Raw genomic sequence first — 19,666 nt, 5'->3', positions numbered from 1 at the left:
GTTGGGAAGTTTTTTTTTCTTCTTTTTTTTTGTTTTATTTGCTGTGTTTTTCCCGAGACAGGCCAGAAAGAAAAAGGACCAAACAAACCTTCCCTTTTTTAGGGCACGGTGTACCTAGACAAATAAAATAATCCAAAAGTAAACGAAATCCTCCGTCCGTCCGAAATCGAGAATTGTCAGAAGTTTTAGATTAATTAAAAATATATCCCCATTACACTCGCGATCCCCATCCGGATCCCCTTGCCCCAAACCCCCCTCCAAAGTGGGTCGGATAATCCTTTCGTTCGAGAAGCCCCGTGCCCCATGAGAATGGGCACGAAACAAATGAGGGTTGCCCGGGATCTTGACAACGATTTGTGTTCGGCAGAGCAAAAGAAAGCTGAAAAGGACCAGTGCGCCGAGATATTCTGGACGGCTGCGGTCACCCACATCCTCCACAGTGGCGTTGGGGATGATGCCGTTGCGAAAAGATTGATGAATTACAACCACTAATTATTCTGATCGGTACAAATGGTACTCACTTGTTCGGTGCCGCTTCACCCCAACCTGGGTGGGTTGAAGTTGTTAGTTGGGAAGTGGAAAATACAACACAAAAACCACCACCACCACCACCCCCACCACCACCTCCTGTTGTTTAAGCAATGGGGTGTAGAGGAGTGAGAGTAGTGGAGAAGAGCAAATACCACACTTGTACAGCAGTTGGAGTGTTCAGCAGCAAAAGCCAACAGAATGGGACTCATCCTGAATGACTTGCCGAGGGCCTCCCCCCCCCCCCCCCTCCCAACACACACAGCAGGAGTCGGGATGATGATAAAGACGTTTCCCGTTTTATTGCCATCGGCTGTACGGCTCGGAACTCGCACACAACGTTCTCGGTTTTCTTTCAATTGGAATCGATTTTTATTTATTCTTTGCTGGTTTTATGGCACAATCGGACAGGGGGGAATGAGTGTTTGTTTAGCTTATTTTTTCTTTTACACCAGCACATCCGCCAGCCCTTCCCCCAGCTTTAATTCCTCCCGGTGTGGCCGGGGGAGAGATGTTCGTGATGCACGTTCTGCACCGTCCCTGATCGTCCTTTCATCGTTGCTCCGCCATAGAGCCATAGACAGTACACGCTTGGATGGTGCGCTTTTTCAATCCACGGCCAAACGAATGCCCTCCACCCCTCCCCCTCGATTTACCCCCGATAAGAACTCCATTTCTTTTGCGAGTTTTCCACGCTCTCGTTTCGCTTGCTCAGAAGCCGCACGGTTGCAGCCGCCTTTGTCTGCACCTGGGTTGAAACGTAATAAAAGGATGTGATTTATTTTTATCGTTGCAATGAAAGCATTATCTGTGCTGCTTTTTTTTGCTGCACCACCTCGCGCCCAGATCTTACTGTGTAAAGAATTGTTGTTTACGGGTTTTTTTGCTACCTTTTCTGCACCATCTCCTGTGGCGTCCTCTTCGATGGCGATAAGCGCCGCGGAGTGCGGAGGATATTGGGCGAATAAATCATACGCTCGGTGGTCTTCGAAGCGTCTTCGAGCTAGCGACCAATATTCGAGCTAGCAGAGAAGTGGGCGGAAATGCAATCATTATAATAAATGCAAATCATAAGCGATAAACCGATCGAACCGAACGGATGCAACGAGCTGCAAAGGAGGAGGAAATGGTGCAAGTAATCATAATCGCTGACAGTAATTAAACGCAATGTGCATCATTGTTGCACTGTTTCGGGATGGTATTTGAAAGGTTTCGGCGACTGTGGGGAGTTTTTTTGCAAAGGCGCTTTTTAAGGTACAATTATTAAGGACTTCTCCTTTTTCTTCTTTTAGGCCTAACAACCGCTGTCGGTCAAGGCCTGGCTGTACCTGCCTGTACTGGTGAAGGGGGATTGGCTTTCACTGGCTTATTGCTACCATTAGTGATGGGTAAAGTTGGCAAAAATCCGGAGTCGATAACGATCCGACTCCTACAAATTCGGAATCGATTCCGGAAGGCAGGTCCCCGCTGCAATATCCGGAGTCGTTTGGAGTCGTTTGGAATCGTCCGAAATCGCCTGGAGTTGTCTGGAATCACCCGGAGTCGCCCAGAGTCGCCCAGAGTCGTCCGGAGTCATTCGGAGTCGTCCGGAGTCGTCCGGAGACGTCCAGAGTCGTTCGGAGTCACCCGGAGTTGGTGTCGTCCGGAGTCGTCTGGAGTCGTCCGGAGTCATCCAGAATCAGCTGCAGACGGAGTCATCCGGAGTCGTCTGGATTCGGCCGAGGTCGGCTTATATAGAAAGTACACGCGCAAAGTGAAAGACAAAAAAAAACACAACGAAAGGAAATCTATAATCACAAGCACATTAAACAACACGGCTTCTGTTGACTCCGGACGACTCCGACTCCGAACGACTCCAGATATTGCAGCGGGGACCTACCTTCCGAAGTCGATTCCGAATTTGTCGGAGTCGGATCGGAGTCGACTCCGGATTTTTTCCAACTTTACCCATCACTGCCAGACCGGCCCATTATTATTAAGGACAGGGGTCACCAAACTATTCAGCGCGCGGGGCTCATTGCCTCACAAATAACGCTGTTGAGGGACATTTGGACGTTACCTTCAGAGTGAGTGAAAGTTCAAGTCCCATTATGACTAGAAAATACTAACTGAAAAAAATCAAATTTCTACTGCTTTATTATTGATTTGTTGCCTTTCAAAAGTATAAAAGATTTAAATTTTGATTAATTGGTAAAAAAAGGCTATTTATCTTAGACTTCACAAAGTCATCGCGAGCCACATTATAAGAACTTGTGGGGCGTAGTTTGGAGACCCCTTAATAAGGACATTGAATAATGTCACCGATACAACTAATCCAACCAACCGCTCTTAATATAGTATAAGCCTGAATAAGGGAGATTTTAGACAATCCCGAATAAAAATGCTTTCATGTTCTTCTTCTTCTTTGGCTCAACAACCGTTGTCGGTCAAGGCCTGCCTTTACCTCTTGTGGGTTTGGCTTTCAGTGACTAATTGATTTCCCCCCATAGCAGGATAGTCAATCCTACGTATGGCGGCACGGTCTATTTGGGGCTTGAACCCATGACGGGCATGTTGTTAAGTCGTACGAGTTGACGACTGTACTACGAGACCGGCCTGATGCTTTCATGTTAAGCTTTTCAAAAGCCCAAAGATGAGCCATACCCTTTTGCAGCTTGTTGAATGCTAAGAACTGTACAAACATTACCTTACTTCATTACGAACATACTGATTTTGGGATTTTAATGACTGGAGCTTTTTGAAGCCATCTGCGAACTGATTTGGGATTCAAATTGAATTAAGTGCATTTGGAAGCAATCTGGAAGCACATCGTTACTGCTTAAAATTGACCAAGCTGCTCCATTCTCCTCCAAAAGACGATTGATGTTATCAGTTGCGATGGATTAAATAATTAATCAAAGCAAACCAATTAGGCTTTCATGTCTTACAAGCTTTTAACTAGCTCAAAAAAAAAAGCATATTGACACAACAATGCCAGCAAATCCTCTTTGGTGCTGGTGCAACTGCAACAAAAAGGAAGCAGGTTCCCTACGTAGGGTTTCCCACGATTTATTGGTCAGTTCCCATGATTTTTTGGTGTGTTCCCACGGTTTTTTGGTCGTATCCCATAAATTTTTGGTTCGTTCCCATAATTTATTGGTATTTTCTGATTGGATATCAATACAATTGGACCAAAAAATTCTGGGAAACGACCAAAAAATCATGGGAACGCACCAAAAAAATATGGGAACCCACCAAAAATTGATGAGAACCAACCAATAAATCGTGGGAAACCCTGTAACTAGTTAAACACTGATTACCACTGTATAAAACATCAAACAGGTTCAATTTTTTTTTTCTTCTTCTTCTCGAAACCACAGTCAATCCTTTCCCTATACTCTAATGTCATCATCTCTTGACATTTTGTGCTGCACTGAACTTCAGTTTTCCAATTTTCCCATCATCTCCCCACACTCTCTCGCGATCCGCCCAAAGGGTCAGCTTTTTTCATCGCATTTCAGTAATTTGCCATTGAATCCGTCGTTAGCCGTGTTTTAATTATCAGCCCTGTGCTTCAGTCCAGACACAACTCCCCCATAACGCAGCTTTTAATTAAAGTTTTGCCTTCGGTTGCAAAAGATGAATTAACAATTTGCCCCGTTTGTGTGTGTGTGTGTGCGTGAATTATTTCGTATGATTCGTCGGCTTTTCGCGGCCCGGTGCATTGAGTGCAGTGATCTGTAATTGCACGGACCCTCGCCAACCCTCGAACGTAGGGTGCAAATGACTGTTTCAGCTTAGCAAAAGATTCTTTGTCACATCATTCTTTGCACCACATTTGCACAATGCGTTCTGTGGCAGTGAGATTGGGGGTTGCTGCGATGCGGTGACGTGTTGCTTTTCAAAAGCTTCTCTGACTGCGTCCGAAAGCACACACTTATCTGTGTGGCAAGGCAACAACACTCCAACAACAGAGAACGGGAATACGATTGAGGGAGTGTTTTGCTGTTACAACACACACACACACATCGACCCCACAAGCTGTTGACGTTCCGTAGTTTAGTAAATCTCATTGCATCCCGCCACCTGCATATAAAGCCCGAACGAACGCGACCGAACCGAACAAAACCTATCCAACTGTAACCTTTTCTGGGTGGCTTCTGGGCGCTCGTTCACGGTTTGTGTATGTGTATACCTTGCAATTAAATTCGTGTAGTCACAGTCAAGTGCAGCGGTGCAGTTCCCGTGGAGCCCACGCAGTTTCTTTTCATCTGTGGAACCATTCCCCTGGCCTTTGTTCTTGTCGGTCACATTTTAATATCCTGTGCGAGCTCTCTTGTTCACACTGCTTTACTCCTGTGCCAGTAAAACTTTTTAACATTTTCCCCCATTTTAATTAATGATAAGTGTTGGCTGGTTCTTCTTTTTTCTCTCTCTCTCTCTCTCTCTCTCTCTCTCTCTCGTGGGGTAGAAACTTTAAGAAACCCAGCTTACCGGCTTACAGCTTTGCAGAAGCGACGACAGCGATGGGACACGATTCGTGCTGGAGCTCGAGGTGGAGAGTGTTAGCTGCACTGGTGATTTTCCAATGTGTCATTCTAATGGTACGATCTGACGAACCGAGACGCGATTCAAATGTAAGTTGATTGAGCGTTTGTGGTGTTGATCTTGCTGATCGTGGCTATACATTGTCCTCTGTTGCGTGCAGTACCCTCCACCGGAGTTGCTGGAGAAGATGAAACCAATGCACGATGCCTGCGTCGCTGAGACGGGTGCATCCGAGGGTAAGAATCTGTGAAACATTCCTCACAACGGGAACCAGCTTCTAATCGTATCAAAAAACACACACACACACACAGATGCCATCAAGCGGTTCAGCGATCAGGAGATCCACGAGGATGACAAGCTGAAGTGCTACATGAACTGTCTCTTCCATCAAGCGGGCGTGGTGAACGATAAGGGCGAGTTCCATTACGTCAAGATACAGGACTTTCTGCCCGAATCGATGCATCTGATCACGCTCAACTGGTTCAAGCGCTGTCTGTATCCGGAGGGCGAGAACGGCTGCGAGAAAGCATTCTGGCTGAACAAGTGCTGGAAGACGCGGGACCCGGTGCACTACTTTTTACCGTAGTGAGCTTTTTGTTTGTCCTCTTTTTGAACTACAAGGTTGCTTCACCCATAAGCCTTGGGAGAGTTATTTTGATTCATTATGTGGTTGAGTACAAATATGTGGGATAGTTGATACACTTAGCTACAAAGATTGCTAGGTATTAGATATTGAAGATTTTGTAGTAACTCTTTGTGGACGAATCCAGGGGTCCGAAGAATTAACGTAGAAAGAAAGAGGAAAGCATTCTAGAGCAAAAGGATATCAAAGTGTAATCTTTTTAATGGAACTAATTACTTACTCACTTACTTATTCTTCGCTTAAATTGCTTTGCGGTCATGGTCTGCTGCAGTAGTATCCAAACCCGATCACGATCTCGGCCTCTAATAACGAACGCTTTCACACGATATTGCAACCTCAACTTAGGCCTACCACCTTAGCTCTGTCTCTGTGAACAACCTATAAAGACTTTGTCAAGATTCAAGCGAATAAAACGACCATCCCACAGGAGCGCACAGGATATCGTCATTGTATCATTTCCTATATTGTCATTCCACACACTCGAAGCACTAACATCCTTCTGAGTAACTGAGTCTCTCCAACGCGACTAAGAGGATTTAGTCAGTGACCGTACCCCAAAGGCATCTTGGAGGTGAACTGCTTCCTCAAGCTATTATTGAACGACCGGCAGCCAACATCCTTGCCCGTAACTCAGCTTCCATGCTGCTGTCAATGCTGACCTTTGACCCGAGATAGGTGAGAACTTGGAAGACTTCAAAAGTGCGTTCGCCTATCCATACGTTACCCTTAGGCCGCGGGGCCATGGGGATTCTCAACGCTCATTTTCTCAAGCACTCATGAGTCCTTTTGAGAAATCCTCGTTCTCAGCGTTTGTCGAATCGGAACAAAATCGGTTTTGAGAATCTTTGAGAATCTTTGAGAAAGTTGACGATGCAGCGATCGGCTAACTGAAATATGAGCAAATGTGCTATTTGTTTTTCGGTAATCACTTTGGAAAATGTATTCAATGTTTATAATTGAAAAAAAAAAATAAAAAAATGCGATCAAAAATATATTTTATATTTAAAGCTCCAAATAAAGCATGAGTGACTTTATCAGTTTCTCAAAGTGAGAAAAATTGACGACGGCCACGGGCTCGCGTCTGAGAACAAGATTTGAGTGCTAGAGAAACTTGAATGAGTGCTTGAGAATGTTTTCTCAGCTTGAGAAAGCCCCGTGGCCCCGCGGCCTTACGTAGTTCTGGGATTATAAGTTCTCTGCCACAGACCAATCATGTCTAAATCTATATCCCCGTATGCAAGAATCTGGGTTGTCTTATAAAAGTATGTACCCGAGGATACCGTCGTTGCGTAACAGATGACCCTCTCTAGCGCCAAGAATAGGTGATCGACAAGTCCATTCCCCTGGCGCAACCCCCTCGGTAGTAGCAAAAGGATTTGTGATACTGTTGATTATTGCTTTTAATTTGACACTAAATTGAAACCGACAGTCCGAATTAATCACAATTTTACTCCTCCAACTTTAACTACACATAAACCGCCTATTTTATTACCCATCGCTAAACTACAATTGCAACAGCAATGCTGGGAGGCACTCATGGAAATTCAATCTTTATATTCCCCTTGAAAAAAAACCATCAAACTTGGACCAACTTGGTTCAGTTTGGTTGTAAAGCGCACTTTATCTTCTCGCAAGACTGGAGGAAAGTTAGGACAACAATGGTTCTTCAATGGGTTTATCGGTCTCCAAACAGCACTCACACCGGGAGGGGGGGAGATGGAATATATTTCCACACTTCCTGGCATCGGAATGATTAGAGAAAGCAATCTTCAGTCCACAAAAAACACCCTCCTCCAACCTTCCCTCCGTGTCTTCGCATCTTGATGCGTTCCTTTTTTGTCGCGGTGTTTGCTGCCTGTGTGCCTTCTTTTACCAGCGCTCGTCCGGCCCGCGGGCAATGGCTAAGAAATTAAAACTTATTATCAGCGCCTAATTACGCCTCTCAAGCTTGGGAAGGGGGAGGGGGGTTGTAGGGATAACGCCATCCCTCAAGAGTCGCAAGAACGAATTCCGGACCGGTGAGTGCGATGCAAAATTTGGAATATCATTAATCAAAGTTTCGGACCAACGGCGAGGAAAGAATATGACCAACCTTCTCCATCCCAACCCCCGCCAACCGAACCGGATGGCTGCAGGATAAGAGTCGCAAAACTCTCACTTGGTCGAGAACAACACCAACGCCCAAAAAAAAAAAAGGCTCCAAATTACCCTTCGCGAAAAGTTAAAGCGAAACAACAATAACAACGTCAATCGAGCTGTGTTCGTTCGTCTCTGTTAACTAGATGCTGTAGTAGTTGGTGGAAAAGTGGCAAAAGAAGCGAAAAGTTGACACCAAAACGGGACGAAGCAACCATTGCAATAAAAGTGAGAAAACGAAAAGTGTACACAGGCAAAACAGAAAAGAAAGCGAGGAAAAAGGACTAAAGGCACTGTGGGCCAACTCAGCAGCACCCATATTGCCAAGTGCAGTGGCAAGAACATGGAAACACTGTAAAACTTCATCCCACTTTCTCTCTCTGATAAAGTATCGCCGTAATCAAGCAAATTAAAATGTAAATGAAGAGCCGGGCGGTACCAGTTTTACGCAACTGTTGGCCACTCGTCGTTGGGTGCGGAACGCGCGACGGTCGCAGATCCTCCAATCGCGCATCCATTTGGCTAATTAAAAAGAGAAAAAGGAAGCATCAACCCACCACCCCTTGCGTGCAAAAAAAAACCTCCTTAGGTGCAGCTTCGGTGCAGTACACAGCACAGTTCAAGAGGTGTTGCATTGGGGAATACGCGGGCCTTCGCCGTGATTCAAAGGGGGCGCATGGCCCTTGGCAGATTCAAGGAAGCGTATATGTTTGCTCTACTTTATCTGAACTCTATTCATTAGGTATGTATGGGGAATAAGGACTTTATGAATGGGAATAGGCATCATTTGTGTGTCATTCTCCTGGTACTAAAGCTGAAGGTACTGGCCTGTGCTATTGGGACCAGGTATCAAGTCATCCAAATCTCCTCCGAACCTGAGAGATATGTATTGAACCTAAAACACCCTGTCGCAATTTGTGACTCCTTGGATAACGTTCAGGAGGAAAATGTTTTTTTTTTTTTTCTAGAAACTCTGGAGAACTAAAACTGCTGCTTATGATGAGATTGCAAGAGCTTTATGAAGAATTTTCTGATGTACTGGTACATTGGGGGACATTGCTCCTTAAACTCCTGTGCTCCAATATATGCTAACTAGAAGGAATCTATAAACATTGTAAATAGCAGCGAAGGCGTCTCGGGATTATTGAAGATCCCATACAAAGCAGCAGTTATTGAGATGGTGCGCCTTGGATTCCTTCGCTTGTTTTACTAGTTCTTCCACCAATCGTACCCTTTACTATTCCAAGATAATCTTCCATCGACATCTTTGGGGTTGATGAAGTAACTGAATACTCGTTAAATGAATGATATGGAACATTCAAACTGCCAGAGATTTGAATCAAATTTTCAAGAGGACAGCGTAGTAGCTGCCGGATCAGAGCCATCCGTAAGCGACCAAAAGTCGTTCGGATCTACCCGTACCGGTAGTAATAGGTTCAGTAGGTGCAATGATTCTGGTAGCTGCAGGTAATCATAAGCGACATGTTACCCGATGGTACAGCAAAATCGCGTCGGGTCTTCAATCTACTTTGGCCCCGCCTGAACTAGTTGCACCAATGGATCGGAATCACGCATGCTTTCTTACGCATACTGATCCTTGGGATCAACTCGAACAACCTTTTAGCGCACTCGCTGCATTCCATGGCTCGGAATCGATTCCGATAGGTTTGCATGGGCTAAGATAAGTAAGTAGCTTTAAACTACATTTGTTTTTTTAAGAATTGATTGTCCTTTCCAAAGTGTTGCTATAAGCTTTGTCCAATTGGTCCGTATTTTGAGAGCGATTGTTACCTATTTTCAGATCAGTTCTCGAGGATGATGATACTACAAAGAAAGAACACAGTTAAGAATAGTTGCTGTAACATACATTTTTTCGTCCTTTATCGATCAGTAAGCCCATCCGAACACAGGATATTGTGTTTTTTCTGTAGCAAATCCTGTAATCAATCAATGAACTGTTAGACCATCTGTGTAAATATAACATTTGCTTTACAAAATCATCAACAACAACGAAATACCATTACAAACCAAGTGGCGAAGCTACAGATTTCTTTCTGGTGGAAACGGACAGAGCGAACAAGCGAAACGCCTCGAAAGAACATACCCACCGACCATTGGACAGCATCCTTACCTGCCACACTGGACACACCGCATCGATTAGAAAAACACGATAAGAAACACTGTAGACTTGTAGGGTTCAATAAACATTGATTTGTATTGTTATACCGATCTCGATGTTACATATGATCTTCACATCCGGGAACCTGCTCGGAACCAAAAACCGGTGGCGTCCCGTACACGTACACGAGAGGACCGCTTAGCAGTAGAGGAAGGCGATACCGCCCACCCTCACACACACACCCTCCCCTTTTAGGCCTTGACGGCGTATCGGCGGCGGGGGAACTTCGCGCGTTTACGCTGCTCCTTCAGCGTCAGTCTCCTGGCGTCACGGTAGGACAGGGCCTTGCGCATCGCGCGGGTCTTCTTCGGGCGCAGATCCAGCGGCACGTACTTCTTGCCCTTGTACAGCTTGCGGAGGTTCTCCTTCGTCTTCGTGTTCATCACAATGTACACGCGTGCGATCGCCTTGCGGACGACACGGATCTTGGACAGCTTCGACGGAGCACCGCCTGTGACCTTAGCCACGCGCAGATTCAGCAGCTCCTTCTTCAGGTCCTCCAGCTGCTTGGTCAGCTCCTTCTTGTCCTTCGTGCGAAGCTCGGAACACTTTACTTTCACCATTTTGCTGGTTTTGTGGGGATTTTCGCTACTTTTTCAAGAAGCACGCGATTGAAACACCTCCGGTCACAATCGGCAGAAACGTCGAAAAGAACGGAAAGCAGCACACCACGACACGCCGTTGGTTTACAGTGGCGCGGGTTCATCTGACACTGCACGCGCACACACCGTATAACAATTTCCGTGTGTCTGTTCCTCCCCTTGCGAAAGGAATCCAGCGCTAACACGGCGCACCTTCGCTAGTCACCTCGGCAATCATCAACTTTTCAACTCGGCCGTCTAGCCACGGGCGCCATTTTTTCGTCAGCCTGTCAATTTGCGTAGATGTAGTTGTCAGCAGAATGCAAAATCACCCATCGCTTTGTGCGTGTGTGTGCGTGTGTTTGTGAGTGTTGTCATCGCAGCTTCATAAACTGTTTTGTCAGGCAAAGATCTCCGGAAACTCTGCTTGGCTGTGGGGGAAAACAATCCATTCTATTCGACGATTCAAGCCGTAATCTCTCACCAATCGTCAAGATGACTGTGGCGGACGCGTCCCGTGAGAAAGCGCTGGAGGATTACCGGAAGAAACTGCTGGAGCACAAAGAGGTCGAATCTCGGCTGAAGGAAGGTAAATACAGGGGGTTGAGGTTAGGGCGCTGACGATGACTAGCGGAATAACACTACGGGGGAAGTCTTTGGGGTTCCTGTTTTCACGGTTCACGGTTGATTTTCCGCAGTTCGAGAAACGCTGAAGGAGCTCACGAAACAGTTCGACAAATCGGAAAACGATTTGAAGGCTTTGCAAAGCGTTGGCCAGATTGTCGGCGAAGTGCTGAAGCAGCTGACGGAGGATAAATGTAAGAAACTGATAGGCCCAACAGATGATGTGGAGCGTTGTTAATAAAATACTTATTAATTGCAGTCATCGTAAAGGCAACCAACGGCCCAAGATACGTGGTGGGATGTCGTCGCCAGCTGGACAAAACCAAGCTCAAATCCGGCACGCGGGTAGCACTGGACATGACCACACTGACGATTATGCGCTACCTGCCGCGAGAGGTCGATCCGCTGGTGTACAACATGTCGCACGAAGATCCGGGCGAGGTTACCTACTCGGCCATCGGCGGTCTGTCGGAGCAAATTCGCGAACTGCGTGAAGTCATTGAGCTGCCGCTGCTGAATCCGGAACTGTTCCTGCGCGTCGGTATTACGCCCCCGAAGGGCTGTCTGCTGTACGGACCGCCCGGCACCGGTAAAACCCTGCTGGCTCGTGCCGTCGCTTCCCAGCTCGACGCCAACTTCCTGAAGGTCGTGTCGTCGGCCATCGTCGACAAGTACATCGGTGAGTCGGCCCGTCTCATCCGGGAGATGTTCAACTACGCCCGCGATCACCAGCCGTGCATTATCTTCATGGACGAAATCGACGCCATCGGTGGGCGCCGTTTCTCCGAGGGTACGTCCGCCGATCGTGAGATCCAGCGTACGCTCATGGAGCTGCTCAACCAGATGGACGGGTTCGATTCGCTCGGACAGGTGAAAATGATCATGGCCACCAACCGTCCCGACACGCTCGATCCGGCCCTGTTGCGTCCGGGTCGTTTGGATAGGAAGATCGAAATTCCGCTGCCGAACGAGCAGGCCCGGCTGGAGATTTTGAAAATTCACGCCGCCCCGATCGCCAAACACGGTGACATCGATTACGAGGCGGTGGTCAAACTGTCGGACAACTTTAACGGTGCTGATCTGCGCAACGTCTGTACCGAGGCCGGACTGTTTGCGATCCGTGCGGAGCGCGAGTACGTCATACAGGAAGATTTTATGAAAGCCGTCCGCAAGGTGGCCGACAACAAACGACTGGAAAGCAAGCTGGACTACAAACCGGTATAATTCTTTCGTAATCCCCCGTTAGGCTAACGAACACGTTGATGGAGCTCGGTTCGTTACTTCTAACGTTAGCGTTTTCGTATCATTAAAACATTTAAGTCATGTAATAAAAACCCGCTAAAAACTTACTGCTCAACGGTGCTTTGCTTTATTTCGACTTTTTCGATTCCATTTTTATCTTCTTCCGCTCAAAGTATTCCGTTAGGTTGTCGATCGTGTGCTTGAACAGGGTGGAGTAATCTCTTACCTGCTCAATCGTCACATCCTTGAATTGATCCTCAAAGTTCTTAACGAAAGGATGATCATCGCACGCCTTAAATGCTCGCTTTTCAGCGCAAAACTCATAAACCAACATTCGGACGCGCTTGCTCTCCTTCTCCATCGTCAACAGCATCAATCGCAGCGAGCCACTTAAACCCGCATTCAGTATGATTAAACTTTCATCAATCGTTAGTGGATCGTAAAGCTCGCTGGCACCAGGCTTATCGTACGACACAAGAGCCACCTCGACCATGTTCTGCACGTAGCTTCGCACAGCGCAAAGCATTCCACTGCCTTCGGCAACCTTTTGGACCGTAAAATCGAGAGCGGGTTCCTTTAACGATAGTTTACAAAGTTCCTTTCCTTCGGTGACGTCCCACAGGCGAAGTGTACGATCGCCCGATACCGAGATCAGCTTCTCGCTGGGAATGATCTCAATCCCTCCCACGTACTCCGTGTGCCCCAAACAAAAACATTCTATATTGTGGCAGTCGGGGTACGCGCTGACCTTTATTTTCTCATCACGATCGCTCGTGACAATAAACCTAAAAGACGAAACAGCAAAAGCAATTTAGTGCTCGTAAGTCAATATTATTCTGAACAGCGCGCTCACTTACCGCTCATCATCGCTAACGGCAAGCGCCAATATTTGACTCATGTGTCCCAGAATCCATTTCGGTTGCGGTTCCGACGTTTTGTCCAACGCACCAAACTCGAAACAATCGCTCTTGTCCGTGCCGAACAGAACGCCATGCTTTGGGACGAACTTCATGCTCACGATCGTCCTCGCCGTGGTAATGTCCTCGCCCAATGGGGCCGAACATAGCTTCCCTCCATCTTCTTCCCGTAATTGGTAGCGTCGCCACGTCTTATCGCTCAGAGAAACGGCCAACACCTTCGCAGTTGGACAATACTCGAACGTTACAACGTTAGCCGGGGTTGGTTGTGTTTGATTCCCGTTCGGTTCGTTAGCGGCATCCGTATCCTTAGCAGGCGCTTTCTGCTCAACGGTGATCGTGTGCAGCACAGCTCCATCCGTGGAAAAGAACACTATCTTATCCTTGATGGCGGCAACAATGTAGGAGGAATAGATTTTTAAATCATACATTGTTTTAGCACAAAAAATGAAACTGTTCTGCCCAGCGTGGTCCGAGAAATACACACAGCCAGCCGACTGACAGCCGATTTGTTTACATCGCTATCGCGGTTGACGTTTCGCTCGCGACCAAGATGATTATACATCCGGAAATATTCAAAATAAAACCTTCTCGCGGTCGAATATTTCCGAGGAATTTCATGGTTCTGCGTAATTTGAGCATTTTTGGAAATCACTCTCTTTTTTTCAATTACAATTTCACTTTCTTCAGATTACTAAAAGCACCGACCTGCTGTACCAATGTGCGCCGTGTCAATAAACCTCGGCGAGTTCTTTTTTTTCCCTTTGCGGCATCGTATCAGTCTCCCCCCCTATCACTTTTCAAACAAACTTCACAAAACAAACGGAGAGCAAAGATTGCTGCGCTGTTCTGGCAGCCTTTTTTTGGCTAAAGGTAAATATGGGGCTTCCCGGTTTCCCTGGCGATAGCGAAACCGTTATTCGGAAGCCATTCGATAGGCTTTTCGGGTGTGCGTGTGCGTGGTCTGGTGGGCAGTGGGCAGGCTCCTTGAAGAATGGGTTTGATCAGCAAGTGTTGCGTTTTTTTCGGTCTCGGATCGGTTGCGTATTATGTGCGGTAAAAATTTAATAACGCAAAGCGGTTTCTCTGGAAAATCCGCATTTTCGTATTTTTACAACAACCAACTTCTTCGTCTTTTTGTTCCTCCATCCCTCCCTCCCCCGTTCCACAGGTGGTATTACATCGGCCGATTGTACGAAAGCAAGCGAAAGTTCCAGAACGGTGAACTAATCGTGCTGACCGGAGCGAACTCGGGCATCGGTTGGGCGACACTGCTCGAGCTGGCCGACCGTGGCTGTCATCTGGCGCTAGGTGTGCGCTGCCCAACAGTCGGCCAAACAATCCGCGACCGGGTGCTGCATCAGTGTCCGTGCGCAACGATTGACACGTTCGTGCTGAAACTCGAATCCCTTGCCAGTGTGGTAGAATTCAGTGAAAACGTTCGCAATCTCAACAAACCGCTGTACGCGCTGATCAATAACGCGGGCGTGTTTTACGTGCCGCCCAGTGTCACCGAGGACAAGCTAGAGTATCTGTACCAGGTGAACTATTTGGCGCACTTCCTGCTGACTCTGCGGCTACTGCCCGCCCTCAAGCAGCACCCGTCCGATAGTCGCATCGTGAACGTGGTTTCGCAAGCCCACCGCTCGGTGGCGGAAATACCGCCGAACGACCGCTTCGGTGGCCCACCGTACCCCGACACATCGGCCAATCGGTTCCGGGCGTACGCGTACAGCAAGTTTTGCTTGGTGCAGTTCTCCTACCGCTTGTCGCAGCTGCTCGCAGCGAGCAGCACGAACATCCCCACCGTACACTGCATCGATCCGGGCAACGTGGAAACCCCAATCTATCGTCACTTCCCACTGCTAGCGAATCGGGCCCTTTTCTGGCTTCAAAAGCCGCTGCGGATTTTGCTCATCAAAACGCCACACGAAGGAGCTCAGGGCATCCTGTACGCGGTACTGTCGGAAAAGAAGCCACCCTTCTACGTGCGCCGGTTCTGGGGCCGCGAGTCGAGCGATTACGACGAAATCAATCCACTGGTGCGCAAGGAAGCGCTCGCCGACACGCTATGGAAACGGAGCCGGCAACAGTGCAGCCACCATCTGCTGGAGATGACGGTGTAGTGCCCCCGCTGTACGAGGATCGCACCAAGGGGCTGCGGAAGGAACGGCTTTCATTTCGCTTTACCTCCATGGAGAAACCATCCGAGCTGTGCCGTTGCCTGGTAACGATAAGCGACGTGAGCAATGTTGAAGCGCACGAGTCATCCTACCTCGGCGGAGGATCCAGCGAAGAACTTTGGATCACCATGGGGACTGCCCTGACACCGGTCGATTGCTATGTGGAGCTTCTGCTGCAGCAAATGTTAACGAACGAGCAAAGCAAATGTACGATCAGCAGTGCCAAACGCGGTGACGTCACGTTCACCATGAAGCTGGTGCGCATCGAGGGACAAAAATATTACTACCAACTCACCGTCCCCGAAACGCTCGCGCTGGCCAAACAGTACAAAGAGAATGGCGTGAAAATGTTTTCCAAATACCCGTTGTTTGCGCACGCCTACTTCAACCAGGCGGCCAAGTGTTTGCTGTCCTGGTCACCGATCGATCAGCTCGACCCGGCCATCGAAGGAGCCGGTACGATCGAGGAAATGCAGTCCCTACTCGAAACGCTATACCTTAACATTGCGGCATGCCTGATCAAGCAGAACCGCTTCGACGAAGTGCTGCACGTGCTTCGCTACACCGATCAACAGGAACATCCCTCCCCGAAGGCAACATATCGGAAGGCGTTGGCACAGTTTAAGGTGAAACGGTTTACCGAAGCGCTCGCCACACTCGAGCGGATCGATTACGCCAGCAGCAAGGAGTGTGTCGCGTTGCACGCGCAGATCATTCAAACGCGCCAGCAAGAGGACAGCAAATACAGCTCAATGGTAAAGAAAATGTTCGCTTAAACAGGTAGCTATACTTACACTCTATACGTACACGATAAGCAATAAAATAAGCTTCTACGATTAACGATAATTTGGCTTACATGTTTAATAAGGTACACGTTGTTGGTAAGAGTTTCGTTCGCTTTACAACTTGGTAAAGTAGGACGACAGCGGTTTTAGCTTTTGCTTGACCGGTGACGTTACCTTATCGCTTGAATTGGCTGGCCGCTTTCGTTTCGTGCTGGAACTGGCCCCACTGGCCACCACGACTAATGCTGGTTTACTTGTGGCTTGTGAAGGGACCACCACCTCGAGACGGTTCAGTTCCTGCTGCAACCGCTTCGCTACATGATAATCATTGTGCTGGTCCAGAGAATCGAGCGGAATGAACTTACCACAGTCAGTGCATTTGGTGTGGTTTTCGGGTACCTCGTCCGCTTTACTGTTACTCCCGGTGGCCACTTCTGCGCTGCTGGAGCGTACAGATTCGGGAGAAACTTTCGACAGAAATCGAGCGATTGACAAGTTTGCCGAGGGTGCGCCATTGCCACCGGAAGTTGGCCCTGCGGACACGACTGCCTTGGACGGTCGTTTGGCGGGAAGTGGTGATTTGGAGGTCATTTTTGTTTTCAAATCATTCCGGAACTCATCTCTCTGCTGCTGGCTTAGCGAGAGCGCAAAGTGAAAGTCCTGGTGTGATTGAAATTCATGTTCGGGAATCGGTTTTTTACACTGTGGACATTCCAGGGTTGGTTCCGGGACCTGGAAACTGTACTCTGCATACGTTTCTTTGTAATCTGGTTTCGCATCGGTCCTCGCATTGCTTCGCTCCACGAACGATGCCTTGGAAGTGGATGGTTTCTCTTCTGGCGGGTCTTCCGATTCATGTATGGTGACAGGTGCAGATATCTGAACATCACGCTCCATTCCCGACTCTGGTTCTGGTTGATTCTCTTCCTGTTCTGGTACCGCTAGCTCCACAGTATCATCCAGATAAGGAACGGTTTCAGCTTCATCATTAGTATTCTCCTCTTTCTCTTGCTCATTTCCAGTGTCCGATTCTTTCTGGATGTCACTTTTTGGCTTCAGGAACTGTTCAATACCTTTCTTCGGTTTAGCTGATGGCTCTATCGACTCTACAGTAGAAGGAGATTTTCTTAAATCTCCACTTCCAAGGGAAGACTCTTTGCTGATGGCACATTTCGGTTGCAGGAACTGTGCAATACCTTTCTTCGGTTTACTTTCCGGCTGATTTACCTCTTCAGAAGAGCTAGATTCACTTGCCGTCTTTGCTTCGCTCCCTGTTTCTTCACTCTTACTGGTAGAGCCGGGTGCTAAAGCAGACTGACGCTGTAGGAAATGCTGTATACGCCCTTTCAGTTTGCTCGGCTCCCCATTTGATGCATCATTCCCCTTTTCTATTTGTTGCTGCTCTTCTTTAGAAGATCCTGCTCCCTTCGGTAACTCAGTGACGACATCCGGTGTTTCCCCCGACACACTTTTACGACGTTCCGTCTCGCGCGGCGGTTCATCCGCGTTGGCCGCCTTCGATGAGTAGCTCTGGAACATTTGCTTAATGCCTGCACCTTTACCCGCCCCGTTCGGTTCAAACTTTCCCGCACTAATGCCCAAAAATTTGATGGGATTGTGCAGTGCCGTCGTTGAGTTGGACGCGAAGAACCGCTCCGTGTTGCGCTTGATTGCATCCAGCGCGTCGGCCGCAATGCGCTCCGCATCGTACGCAACCAAAGCAATGCTTCTCGTGCTGGACACGTCCACATTATCGATCTGCTGACTGTAGCTCACCGTTAGCTGCTTCGCCGTGCGATTGTTTTCGTCCAGATCCTTCTCCAGCCGCTCCGTCACTTCCGAGGCCAGCTCGTTCAGCCAGTGGTGGAGCGTGGCCAGCCCGGTGATTGCATTCTTTCCGGGAAACCGCTTACAGCAGCCGATACTTTTCGAGTGAAACTTGGCCGTCACTGCCTCCAGATCGATGCCGCGTGCCATCAGGTACATCCAGCTGCCCATCCGCTGCTCGAAGTGCTGCTGCAGCACGCTCTCGGGAAACTGTACCAGCTCCGACATGAACTTGATCTTCAGCACCTCACACACCTGATCGCCCAGCTTGCCGCCCAACCCCTTCACCTTCTTCAGCGGCAGCGTTTCGTACAGCTTCGGGATGCTGTTGATCGGCAGGATCGTTTGCTTGTTCGGCTTGTGGAAGCCGGCCGTCAGCTTGGCGAGGATTTTGTTGTGCGCAATGCCGGCCGAACATTCGAAGCCCGTCCGCTCCTTCACCGCCGCCCGTATCTCGTTCACAATCGACGCCCCGACCAGCAGCTTGATGTCGCTCTTCTTGTACTCCAACCGTTCCTGCGAATTGCTCTCCGCCGTGCCGCCCGCCGGATCGAACGTGTTCGAGAGCTTCGTGATGAATTCGCCAATGTTTTCGTACCCGACCGCAAACGTGTTGGCGAGCTTCTCCGGCCGCAGCTGAAATTTGCCCTCGTTCATCTCGTGTATCCGCGTCAGCACGCGCTCCGTTATGTCGAGGTACGCCTCATCGATGCTGGCCCGCTCGAGCAGTGGCGTGAAGCTTTTCAGCACATCCGCGACCTCTTTGCCCGCTTCCCGGTACCGCGTCAGATCTGCCTTCCCACGAACCTGCGGCACCTGTGGCAGTTCAATTTCGGGACAGTGCTGCTTCGCTTCATCTCCGCGCATGTGGCGAGTGACTCCCTCCGCTCTGGCGGGATAGTTCACAGCGATGATGCTACAAAAGGGGAAAACGAAACCGCATCATGTAGCTCCGTTCGATTGCACTCGCACTGCGCCACTTACCCTCCACCCTGCCAGGGGTTGTACTGTACCACCGCTATCGGCTTTCCCCTGATGGCAGGATTCAGCTTTTCCTCCACCTGACAGTAGAAGCAATCCATATCGACCTGAAAAGCGAGCAGCATAAGAGGTTAGCATATTCTAACACTGTTCTGCTCCACACAACTTACCAGCACTACCACCCGGTCGAACTTGTTTTTAATATTTATAGTCGTTTTAGTGCTCATTTTGTTTGTTTATTTTTAGTTTTTTACTACATATTCGACAACACAATTTCACAACGACCTGCTCTCTTTTCCGTCCCAGATTCCCGCCTGAACTGAGCCGTTTGACATTTCAGCCACTCCGCACGTGTTCGTTTACAGTGCTGGGTTGGCAAATTCGATGCATAAAACGGCTGTGCTTTAATCAATGAATCCATGTTTACGACTTATTTTATCCTCAAAATCATTTAAAACGCACTCTACGGTTGACTATTGCTAAAATAAGAGCTTATCACTGACTAAACCGTGT

General features: G+C 48.3%; 7 protein-coding genes across 8 annotated transcripts; 4 read left to right on the top strand and 3 right to left on the bottom strand.

Annotated features, from left to right (window-relative positions):
• The first annotated feature begins 4,380 nt into the window (after positions 1-4,380).
• On the top strand, positions 4,381-6,137 carry LOC1281767 (pheromone-binding protein-related protein 6). Of its 2 annotated transcripts, XM_061641223.1 has the most exons (4): positions 4,382-4,690; positions 4,979-5,144; positions 5,216-5,291; positions 5,367-6,137. In XM_061641223.1, exons 2-4 carry the CDS (start codon positions 5,034-5,036, stop codon positions 5,639-5,641), a joined length of 462 nt encoding a protein of 153 aa, XP_061497207.1. In that variant the 5' UTR covers positions 4,382-4,690; positions 4,979-5,033; the 3' UTR covers positions 5,642-6,137. The 2 variants fall into 2 exon arrangements, with proteins under 2 accessions (XP_061497208.1, XP_061497207.1); XM_061641224.1 differs by having other exon boundaries at positions 4,381-5,144.
• Positions 6,138-10,022: 3,885 nt separating this feature from the next.
• Positions 10,023-10,761, bottom strand: LOC1281768 (large ribosomal subunit protein uL29). Its single transcript, XM_321725.6, has one exon. The coding sequence runs from the start codon at positions 10,574-10,576 to the stop codon at positions 10,205-10,207; it is 372 nt and encodes a 123-aa protein (XP_321725.2). The 5' UTR covers positions 10,577-10,761; the 3' UTR covers positions 10,023-10,204.
• A 119-nt stretch (positions 10,762-10,880) lies between these two features.
• Positions 10,881-12,567, top strand: LOC1281769 (26S proteasome regulatory subunit 10B). The gene is made up of 3 exons (XM_321726.6): positions 10,881-11,183; positions 11,293-11,412; positions 11,478-12,567. The coding sequence occupies exons 1-3, from the start codon at positions 11,090-11,092 to the stop codon at positions 12,440-12,442; spliced, it is 1,179 nt and encodes a 392-aa protein (XP_321726.5). The 5' UTR covers positions 10,881-11,089; the 3' UTR covers positions 12,443-12,567.
• LOC5667499 (tRNA (guanine-N(7)-)-methyltransferase non-catalytic subunit wuho) lies at positions 12,565-14,234 on the bottom strand. Its single transcript, XM_001689298.3, has 2 exons — positions 13,318-14,234; positions 12,565-13,245 (listed from the first exon to the last, which is right to left on the bottom strand). Exons 1-2 carry the CDS (start codon positions 13,806-13,808, stop codon positions 12,588-12,590), a joined length of 1,149 nt encoding a protein of 382 aa, XP_001689350.2. The 5' UTR covers positions 13,809-14,234; the 3' UTR covers positions 12,565-12,587.
• LOC5667498 (uncharacterized) lies at positions 14,232-16,406 on the top strand. Its single transcript, XM_001689299.3, has 2 exons — positions 14,232-14,433; positions 14,549-16,406. Exons 1-2 carry the CDS (start codon positions 14,372-14,374, stop codon positions 15,501-15,503), a joined length of 1,017 nt encoding a protein of 338 aa, XP_001689351.3. The 5' UTR covers positions 14,232-14,371; the 3' UTR covers positions 15,504-16,406.
• LOC11175488 (uncharacterized) lies at positions 15,572-16,336 on the top strand. The gene has a single exon (XM_003435770.2). The coding sequence runs from the start codon at positions 15,572-15,574 to the stop codon at positions 16,334-16,336; it is 765 nt and encodes a 254-aa protein (XP_003435818.2).
• On the bottom strand, positions 16,397-19,465 carry LOC1281773 (DNA polymerase eta). Its single transcript, XM_321730.6, has 3 exons — positions 19,324-19,465; positions 19,157-19,260; positions 16,397-19,088 (listed from the first exon to the last, which is right to left on the bottom strand). Exons 1-3 carry the CDS (start codon positions 19,378-19,380, stop codon positions 16,460-16,462), a joined length of 2,790 nt encoding a protein of 929 aa, XP_321730.6. The 5' UTR covers positions 19,381-19,465; the 3' UTR covers positions 16,397-16,459.
• Positions 19,466-19,666: the final 201 nt, after the last annotated feature.

The sequence above is a fragment of the Anopheles gambiae genome, chromosome 2 (genome assembly GCF_943734735.2).
Source record: "Anopheles gambiae chromosome 2, idAnoGambNW_F1_1, whole genome shotgun sequence".
Classification (NCBI taxonomy): domain Eukaryota; kingdom Metazoa; phylum Arthropoda; class Insecta; order Diptera; family Culicidae; genus Anopheles; species Anopheles gambiae.
This window is presented reverse-complemented; position numbering and strand designations above follow the sequence as displayed.